Source organism: Eleutherodactylus coqui, chromosome 5, assembly GCF_035609145.1.
Source record: "Eleutherodactylus coqui strain aEleCoq1 chromosome 5, aEleCoq1.hap1, whole genome shotgun sequence".
In the NCBI taxonomy this organism is placed as follows: Eukaryota; Metazoa; Chordata; class Amphibia; order Anura; family Eleutherodactylidae; genus Eleutherodactylus; species Eleutherodactylus coqui.
In genome coordinates this window covers 16,971,923-16,982,716 of record NC_089841.1, presented here as the reverse complement: position 1 = coordinate 16,982,716, position 10,794 = coordinate 16,971,923, and the positions used below count along the sequence as shown (strand labels likewise).

Here is a 10,794-nt window from a genome sequence, read left to right as displayed (position 1 = left end):
CCCACTCTCAGACTGAAATACAGAACTAAGGAACGTTCACAGGTGGCAGATTTATTGGGGATTCTCTACAGAGAATTAAAAAATGGATAGCAAATGTGCCCAATGGAACAGAAAGGGTGATGTCTGCTGTAGACCGGGGCAACATGGGGCCAATTTTAGTGCAGAAAATCCACAACAAATCCACCGCTTATGAAGACACCTGTAATGTAGTTGGATAACTGCACAGTCTGATGCTACATTAACCCCTCGTATCTCAGTCGATAAGAGAGCTCATTTATGTTGCAGGAGAATGCTGTATGACCGTTTATTTATTAAAAAACTGACTATCTCCCTGTAGAAGTTATTTGATGTTTAACCCCTTAACGACAAATGACGTACCGGTACGTCATGGAGCGTCGGGGTATGTATGAAGAGAGGTTGCGTGGCAACCTCTCTTCATACAGTGCGGGCATCAGCTGTTTATAACAGCTGACACCCGCGGGCAATAGCCGCGAGCGGCCGCGCGGCCGATCGCGGCTATTAACCATTTAAATGCCGCTGTCAATTCTGACAGCGGCATTTAAATCCCCCGAACATCGTTCGGGGGTCCCGCACGGCCCCCCCGCGGTGAGATCGGGAGAGCCGTGCATGTGTCATGGCAGCCGGGGGCCTAATGAAAGGCCCCAGGGCTGCCTTAGCAGACTGCCTATCAAGCCGTCCCCGTGGGGTGGCTTCATAGGCTGCCTGTCAAAAACCAGTATGATGTAATGCTATAGCATTACGTCATACTGCAGGAGCGATCAAAGCATCGCATCTTAAAGTCCCCCAGGGGGACTTCAAAGTAAAGTTAAAAAAAGGATCAATAAAGTTTTTTTTTTATTGAAAAAAAAAAAAAGTTGTAAAACTTTAAATCACCCCCCTTTTGCCATATCTATTATTAAAAAATCTAAATAATAAATTAAAAATATGTCTTTGATATTGCCGCGTCCATAAAAGTCCGATCTATCAAAGTAGCACAGAATTTTTGCCGCACGGTGAACGTCGTCCGAAAAAAAAAATGAAGAACGCCAGAAATGCACTTTTTTAGTTACCCTGTCTCCCAGAAAAAACGCAATAAAAAGCGATCAAAAAGTCATATGTATTCCAAAATGGTACTATCCGAAACTACAGGACATCCCGCAAAAAATGAGCCCTTGCTCAACTACGTCGACGGAAAAGTAAAAAAGTTATTGCGCGCACAAAATGACGACAGAAAATAATTGAAAAAAATTTTATGTCTTTTTTTAAAAAAAAGAGGAGTATAGTAAAAAAAACCTAAACAAGTTTGGCATCGTAGTAATCGTACCGACCCATAGAATAAAGTTATCATGTCGTTTTTGTTGCCATTTGTGCGCCGTAGAAGCAAGACGCATTAAAAGATGGCAAAATGTCGTTTTTTTTTCATTTTACTCCACTTAGAATTTTTTAAAAGTTTTTCAGTACATTATATGGTACTTTAAATAGCACCATTGAAAAATACAACTCGTCCCGCAAAAAACAAGCCCTCATACAGCGACGTGGATGGATAAATAAAGGAGTTATGATTTTTTTAAAGGGGGGAGGAAAAAACAAAAATGGAAAAAGAAAAATGACTGCGTCATTAAGGGGTTAAAAAGTTGTGAGTTTTTGATCATGAAAATGCTTTCCTCTGTGAGATCCTTGATGTGGAATTAGAGCTGACTTATGGATAAATCACTTTCCATACCAATTCTCTGATGCGATTTGATTTCATTGTAAAACATTTCCCACATTTAGAATAAGGAACCCGCTTCTCCCCTGTGTGACTTCTCTGACGTGTAGCAAGATGTGTTGCATGGGTAAAACATTTCCCACATTCTGACTAGTTAAAGGTTCCTCTTCTGTGTGAATTCTCTGATGTTTAACAAGAATTTTTTTCTCTCTAAAACATTTCCCACATACAGAGCAAGGATATGGCTTCACTCCTGTGTGAATTCTCTGATGTTTAACAAGATTTGATTTCAATGTAAAACATTTCCCACATTCAGAACAGAAAAATGGCTTCTCCCCTGTGTGAATTCTCTGATGCGTAGTAAGATGTGTTTTCTGGGCAAAAGATTTCCCACATTCTGAACAAGTAAAGGGCTTCTCTCCGGTGTGACTTCTCTGATGTTTAACAAGAATTGCTTTCTCTGTAAAACATTTTCCACATTCCGAACAAGCATATGGCTTCTCCCCTGTGTGACTTCTCTGATGTTTAAGAAGATAGCGTTTTAATGTAAAACATTTTCCACATTCTGCACAAGAAAATGCCTTTTCCCCTGTGTGACTTCTCTGATGTTTAAAAAGATATGATTTCAATGTAAAACCTTTACCGCATTCTGAACAAGTAAAGGGCTTCACTCCTGTGTGAATTCTCTGATGAGTAACAAGAGATGATTTCACTGCAAACCATTTCCCACATTCTGAACAAGAAAATGCCTTCTCCCCCGTGTGAACTCTCTGATGTTTAACAAGAGCGGATTTCTGTGTAAAACATTTCCCACATTCTGAACAAGAAAATGGAATCTCCCCTGTGTGAATTCTCTGATGTATAACAAGACGTGATTTCTGTGTAAAACATTTCCCACATTCTAAACAAGAATATGGAATCTCCCCTGTGTGAATTCTCTGATGTATAACAAGATGTGCTCTCTGGGTAAAACATTTCCCACATTCAGAACAAGAAAATATCTTCTCCCCTGTGTGAGTTCTCTGATGTTTAACAAGAGTTGATTTTACTGTAAAACTTTTCCCACATTCAGAACAAGTAAAGGGCTTCTCTCCTGTGTGAATTCTCTGATGTGCGACAAGAGTTGCTTTCATTGTAAACCATTTCCCACATTCAGGACAAGAAGATGCGTTCTTCCCTGTGTGAATTCTCTCATGTTTAACAAGAGACGATTTCAGTCTAAAACATTTCCCACATTCAGAACAAGTAAAGGGCTTCTCTCCTGTGTGAATTCTCTGATGTGCAACAAGAGTCGCTTTCAAGGTAAAAGATTTCTCACATTCAGAACAAGAAAATGGCTTCTCCCCTGTGTGACTTCTCTGACGTTTAACAAGAGTTGTTTTCGTCGTCGTAAAACATTTCCCAAATTCTGAACAAGTAAGTGGCTTCTCCCCTGTGTGACTTCTCTGATGTGTAACAAGGTGAACTTTCTGGGAAAAACATTTCCCACATTCTGAACATAAATACGGCTTCTTCCTTGTGTGAGCTACTTGACGTTTTCTCCTTCTGTGACTTTTCTTCTGCTTATCAGTCAGTGATGAATCAGAAGATGGGACCTGTATGATAAAATCAGATGACTGATCTTTGCTGTGAAGGGCTGAGGGGATATCTGGGATAACAGCCGGCTCTTCATATGTGTCTTGTGTGATTTCACAATCTTCTGCTTTACAATCTGCAGATGTCAGACGTCTCTCTGAGCTCCCGGTACCGTCATCTGCCAAGATAAAACTCATTTTACTATTTTTTCAATAACATGAGTCTTAAAAAATATATATTGGTATTTTAGAACATTACAATATACATATGTCCAAACAAATTACAAGTCATGTAGCAAAATGTAATTAGTAACCAAGAACAGATCACAATCAGTAGCTGCTGATGTTAGGCCACCAGCAGTGGTAAGGCTCCAATGTAGGCAGACCACTTGACTGCTATGGGGCTCGAGGCAAAATGGGCAGGCGCCCTGTTCCATGGCAAACTCATCAGGCCCTCTTTAAAAGTCTGTACAAGATACACTGGTCTCTTTGTCCCTAGTAGTCCAGCCCATCTGGATGCTGCTCTTCTCGGTGCAAAGGTTAACTCTAACCTATAACTGGTAGTACTTTATAGAGAGTAGGATAGACGGGAAGACTCAGCTTCCGCACTGAGGAAAGCATAATCTGGGCCAGGAAGACTATGAGAGACTTGTTCTGCTTGTATAGACATTCGGAGGAGGGACATACACAGAGCGGGCACTATAAATTTCAGAGATTGGAGTAAACACTGTATGCTTTATAGGCCACAAGGAAATATTACTTTGTAGGGCCACAGAGTGGGCGGTTATTGGCAGGATGGGGGGGGAAGGGGGGGTGGAAGGAGACAAGTGGTGGCTGGAGGAAGTCATCATGGCAGTTTGCACCCAGATGAAGATCGGCAGCACCAATCAGAGAAGATGACACCTAAAAATACTGAATGTCTAGAAATAATCTGGGTTTAAAGATACTAAATTTGGATTGCCATAAGCAAAAATAACCCATTGGTATTAATTCTAAACAAAATCTAAACCTTTAGTATAACGTTTATTTATTACACCTATATTTAATAACCCAGTCTGCAAAGGTCAGTATCAAGACTGCTCCTATATAATATAATAGTTTGGTAACTGACGTAATCTATAGAGGATGGCCAATCCTATATTCTTAGTAGAGATAGACTTTCTGACTATCAGAGACTGATATATAAAGAACTAGCTGTATAACTCCGACTAGTAAAGCTAAACAGCAGCATCAGGGAGACAAGGCGTTAGCTAACATCCTCTATAGATTACTTCAGTTACCAAACTATTATATTATATACGAGCAGTCTTGATACTGCCATGTTTATGGACTGACCCTTATGTTTATGGACTGACTGTTTATGGAGTGATGTCACTAAATTTTTTTTTCCTAGAAATTTTATTCCAATGTCACAATTAAAAAATAATAATATGGGCGGAGCTTGCCGAGAAGGAAGAAGGACGCAGTCTGCTGAGCTGTGCAGAGCAGCAGACACTTTCTGGGCATTGCGCCTCTCCTGTGCCCCATACAGCCCATATCTTGCATCCGCTGCACATGCGCTGCACACCTCTGACTAGGAGGAACAAAAAAGAGACCTTTTAAGGTCTATTCTGAAGAGGCTGCCAATCGGGGCCTACTGCAGATGAGGCATCCACATCCTAAATTTCTGGGTGCCGCCGGCCAGTGGGAGCTACAAGAATGGCCAGCAGGCCACTGGAAGCAAGCAGGGACACAGCTGGATTCAACGGAGGCAAGGAGGAGCCCAGCACTACCACTAGTTCCCTCTCCAGCAGCGGGCGAGCATGAACCGGCGGCGCAGGCATTACTGCTCCCTCCGCCACTAGTAACCTCCATCAAGCGCAGGACAGTGTGGGCGCTATCCCCCTGAGACCGGGGAAGGTGAAAAGATTGGTCCGGGAACCCATTAAGTTACTGCTGGATGCCATTACATCAGAGGGCTTACACATCCCCGACCTGGAGCTGTAGGGAGTCCAGGCACTTACTTAGTGGAGGCTCTGAAGTGCTGCTGGCAGGCAGCCAATTATAAGCCTTATAGCGGGAGGGATCCCCTGATAGCTGGAAGACAGCAGGAGGGACCCCCTGATAGCCAAAGCAGCTACCTGTATATGTAAATTGCTGCAAATTCAGAGAGGGGAGAGAGAAAGAGCCCAGTGCCTTTCACCCAGCATGATCCAGGAGCTGTTGTGCCTTAAAAAGCCAACACTTCTATTGCAACAGATGCGGTACTATAGTAGCAACGACCTACAAGATATAACACTGATTTTGGGACACCACCTGTGTGGATGCTGCTGATCCCTAATACTTACAAATATCTTCGGCTCCCCCGCGTTTAGGCGCTTTGCAATACAGACTTTTGCTACCATCTACTATATGCTTAGGCTATGTCCGCCCCCAACTTTCAGTGTGTGAGAATTGGGTAATCTCAGAAGGATGTTCTGATGTCCAATTAGATCATGCCTGGGCTGGACCTATGCACTCCTCAAGACAAGCTTTGCATTCTAAGTAGCTGAGCTCACGCCATAATAAAGATGACCAAACCTAAGAGGAAGACCTCTTGGGACTCTCAACCTACACCACGGGGTACCCTCCCTGAACTATTTGCGATCCAAGCTCAAGCCGATTTATACACAGGTCTAGTGCTGTCAAGCCTGGCCGTTTCTGAACAGCTAAATGACACCTCAATGCCACAAAAAAATCTAGATCCCAAATCCTTAGCGCTCACCGGCCCTCAGGCAGTGCTGTTGATCCAAATGTAGTCTATTTTCAAGGCAGAACTGTCCTCAACAGTTAAGGACTTTACTGACCAGATTAGAGACTTTGGCCAAAGAACAGACAAACTGGAGCAAATAACGGATGAAATTTTGGACACTCTGGAAGATAACAAACAATGCTTCGAAGAACTTGAATCCAGACTTGACCTCCTGGAGTCCAAATGCAAAGACCTGGAAAACAGATCCAGGCGAGCAAACATCTGGATTCGCGGACTCCCGGACTCAATACCAGCTCTGAAAGAGACAGCCACCTCTCTCTTCTCCGCTTTCCTGCCTAACATGGATTAACAACTGCTGCAGATGGACAGGATCCACCGGACCCTGACGCGCCCTCCTAATCCTGAGTTGCCTCGAGATTCTATTCTGAAACCGCATTATAGTGAAACACGAGATCAACTCCTGATAGCAGCCAGACAGATATCTCATCTGCCAGAACTTCCAGCCTCAGTTCAACTTTATGCAGACATAGCTTTTATTACATTAGCAAAACGCAGATCCAGATCCTTGCGGCCTGTGAGTCAGACACTTCAAGCAAATAACATAAAATTCAAATGGGGCTTTCCTTTTGCTATTCTCTTCCAACATCAGAGAAGATCGTTCTCAGCAACAACTGTGCAAGAAGCCTACCAAGCTGCAGAAGCTGCCCATGTTCCAATGACGGCTACAACTGCCCCGAGAGGTCTACCACCACGCCCCAGATGAACCTGGACTACGACTGGCCCAACCACCCAGACCAGCTTCCACTCCAAAAGAATTGCAGATAAAGACCAACACCAAAAATAGGCCCAGGGACTGGATAATAATCACTAAACCCCAAAATGGGTGTATAGAAAGGGCTAAGGAACAGAAAAAAGTTCACAGAGAGTAGAAGATATATTCAAAATGCATAGATAGCTGAATTCCCAGTATCCTCGCAGTAGCCATAATACATATATAGTGGCCCGAAGTACATATATCTGGCCCCTCCATAACTGTCATACGTGTCATGTCTTCAGTATAGATGCATTGTGCAAATTGTCTTGTCTTTAGTTATGTGTATTGCACAGCTGCAGCATGTAAGAGGTTAATGTCTGTGAAATGTCTGTGAAATGTCTGGAAATTGTAACAATTTATGTTGACACGTGGGTATGCAAGTTATATATGTAAGTGAAAGTGAGAGAGCAGAGTGCAGAGGTCCATTGTCTTCGACGCAGAGTGTGGAGGGAGAGTGATGGCCACATGGGGGTACCTTCAACCCTCATGTGGTGAAGGATTGAACAAAAGGAGAGGTTCCCGGATATCCCAACTCCTACCCTGAGTGAGAGTAAGGAATCCACCATGCAGTGTCCAGTCATCCATCTACAAGTGAGTGTCAGTGGAGTGTTGTGTCCTCCTCCGATGTGTGTCCAGGAGCGGCGTCATACAAATAACATGGACTATAGACCGGGTGTGAGGCCTTTTTTCAGGCTGTCCAAACTTTTCGGTATGTGATAGTTCCTGGACCTCAAAGGGCTAAATCAGCACGTGAGAGTTAAAACCTTCTGTATGGAGTCCCTTTAGGTTGATATTCCCATCTACAGAACGGGGAAATTCTGCCAGCAACAGACATCAAGGATGCTTATTTACATATCCCCATTCATCTGGCGCATTACTGTTTACCGAGGTTTGCAGTATGCGCGGAGCACTATCAGTTTGGCTACCGCCCCAAAGATCTTCACCAAGGTGCTGGCTGCTGTGATGGCTTGTCTCCACACCAGGGGTGTAGTGGCCATTCCATACTTGGACGTCATCCTGATAAAGGTCAGTTTCATGTTGACCATTACAATGGTCCATCCAATCTAGATGGGACAGGACCATAATCTCTCTGAGTCAGCGGGTGCAAGCTCCAGTTGGGTTAAAAACTCCCTCTGGTGATGGTTGACTTCCCCCAGACCCAGCTAGGTCATCCTCTTGGGACTCTTTCTTGGCAGGTGTTGAGGACGAATGTCAGCCTTTCTGATTGGGGGGAAACCGTGCAGGGACGTTCAGCCCAGGGGACATGGTCAGTTCTGAAGTCCTTGCTGCCCATAAATGTCCTGGAGCTACAGGCTATTCTCCGTTCTTTCCTTTACTTTGCCTCTCTGTTGTAAAGGTAGCCTGTGCGGATTCAGTCAGACAACGCTACGATGGAGGCATATGTGAGGGACGTATATCACCAGGGAGGTACCCGCAGTGCGAGGGTTAAGTCAGAGGTGGCCAAGATCTTGGCTTGGGCTGAGTCTCACCTGTTCATGCTTTCTGCGGTCCACATTTCTGGGGTCGACAACTGCGTAGATGACTTCCTCAGTCAACAGACTGTCGACCCAAGGGAATCGGAAGTGTTCCAGTGCATTTGTCAGAAGTGGGGCAACCCGGATATCGATCTGATGATGTCCAGGTTCAACCAGAAATTTCAAGTTTTTGTGGCTCGATCCTGAGACTCCCTTGCTCAGATGGCGAATGCCCTCGTAATTTCATGGAATGCCTTTTGGCTCCCTTATGTCTTTCCGCCTTTCCCTATGATTCCAAGTCTACTGAAAAAGATCAAGTGGGAGGGTCACCCAGTCATCTTAGTGGCACCAGATTGGCCCCAGCGCAAGTAGTACTCTGAGCTCATCAAGCTCCTAAACGACGCACCCTATGGCTTCTGCTCTAGGACGACCTCCACTCGCATAGTCACCTTCCCGATATGTCTCTTCTCTATTTGACAGCAGAGCGGTTAAAGAAGCGTGGGTTCTCCGACTCAGTTGACAGTATGATCATTAAGGCTAGGAAACCTTTGTTCTCCCCGGTCTACTACCGTGTCTATAGAAAAAAAATTTCCTTGTGTGAGAGCCATAGCTTTCACCACTTTGATTTTTCATTGTCTCATCTTTTGTCCTTTTTTCAGGATGGCCTGGAACTAGGCCTGAGTCTAGTGTCTGCCCTATCAATTTTCTTTCAGTGTCCTTTGGCTGCAGAAGCAGACGTACATATTTTTTTGCAAGGAGTGGCACATGTTGTTCCTCGTTTCCTGTCCCTGGTGCCTCCATGGAACCTTAACCTTGTAATAGGGGCTCTTCAGTCTCATCCATTGGAGCATCTGGAAACTATCTCTATGCGGTTATTGACCTTTGAGGTGGCTTTGTTGGTGGCAGACACCTCATTACATCGGGATTCAGAGCTCGCTGCTCTCGCCTTAGATCCCCCCTTCATGGTTTTTCACTAAGATAAGGTAGTATTAAGTCCCAATTCAGCTTTTTTACCGAAGGTGGTCTCGACTTTTCATCTTAATGAGGAGATTGTGTTGCCGTTTTTTTTCCTGGGGCAGTTCAGCCAGAGGAAGAGGCCCTGCATAAATTAGACTTGGTACGGACAGACTGCCTCCCTGCGGCGCTCTGGGTTACTGTTTATAGCACCTGATGGGCCAAGACGTGGTCTCACCGCATCCAAGGGGGCCATATCTCGTTGGATATGCTCTGCGGTGGTTGAGGCATATAAGGCCAAGGGGGAGGCCCCACCTGACCATCTCACAGCTCATTTCACTTGAGTATCGGGGGCCTAATGGGCAATGTGGAACAGGGCCTCTGTGGATATGACTCGTAATGCTGCGACCTGGTTGTCGCTGCACACTTGTTTTAAGTTTTACCAGGTGCAAACCTTTGCGTCTGCCGACACCTCCCTCGGCCAAGCAGTCTTACAGATGGCCAAGGAGTGTCCTGAAGAATCTAAGGCATATGTTTCCCACCCTGAGGGACTGCTCTAGTACGTCCAGCAGTCAAGATGTGTCTCCCAATGACACGAACAAAAAAACTAGACTTTTGTGTACTCACTGTAAAATCTAATTCTCGTTTTGTTCATTTGGGGACACAGCACCCACTCGATAGGGGTTCTTTTTTGGTTTTCTTGTCATGCTCTGCTTTCTTCCCCTGGTTGGGGTGACTCCTTGTTTATGACACACTAGTTCTCTGTGCTCTCCTAGGTTATTTTAGGCACTACTATTTTTGTGACAAGCTCCGCTGCGGCGCTCTTCCTGCTTGCGTACACAAAAATGATTAGCTGAGTGCCTGCAGAGGGCAGATAGCAAGCGGGAGGAGCTAATTTATTGATGCTGTAATCTTGACTTGTTCTTTTCTCTTTCATCTGCAGCTTCTAAGCTTATAAAGTGCCCCCTAATATAAGCTTTATGGGCACTCCATATTGTGGATGGCGGTATCTCAGGCGTACAGTCGTTATGTAAAAAATCTAAGGAGTAATGAGGATGTTTTGGTCAACTATTTAGGCCGGCTGCACACGACCATATTTAGATTGCAGAATCTGCAATTGTGACATGTGCGGACGATCTGTGGCATTCCACATCAATTAACAGAAATAGAATATTTGCATGTCCACTCACACAAGCGGACAGCGATTGCAATTTTCGCTAGTGAAAAAAAAGTCTCAGCGTGCTTTATTTTTGCGTAGATTCTGCTTGGATGGCCTCCATTGAAGTCAATGGAAGCTATCCGACCTGTGGCCCTTGTGGGAGATGGCATTGCGCTAACACCCTTCCGCAATTGATATTGCGGAAAGGTCGCTGATTTCACTTCATTGTTTAGAGACAGAGCAGAAAAAAAAAATTTGAAAAAAAAAATCTGTACTGCGCATGTCTGATGGCGTGCCGTTTGGACAATCCACATGCAGACTAAATACAGGTATGCATGGACGCCGGCCAGGCACAGGGTCGGATTTCATTGTGGGCTCC

General features: G+C 44.6%; 1 protein-coding gene across 1 annotated transcript in view; it reads right to left on the bottom strand.

Moving 5' to 3' along the window:
• Positions 1-1,450: 1,450 nt before the first annotated feature.
• LOC136628705 (zinc finger protein 665-like) overlaps positions 1,451-10,794 on the bottom strand; it is an 841,644-nt gene continuing 832,300 nt past the window's right edge. Inside the window, exons 7-10 of the mRNA XM_066604808.1 lie at positions 8,318-8,455; positions 6,108-6,245; positions 5,286-5,418; positions 1,451-3,461 (exon numbers count right to left, since the gene is read on the bottom strand). Of these exons, the coding sequence (XP_066460905.1) occupies positions 1,747-3,461; positions 5,286-5,418; positions 6,108-6,245; positions 8,318-8,455 (2,124 nt within the window). The 3' untranslated portion in view covers positions 1,451-1,746. The remainder of the gene's footprint in view (positions 3,462-5,285; positions 5,419-6,107; positions 6,246-8,317; positions 8,456-10,794) is intronic.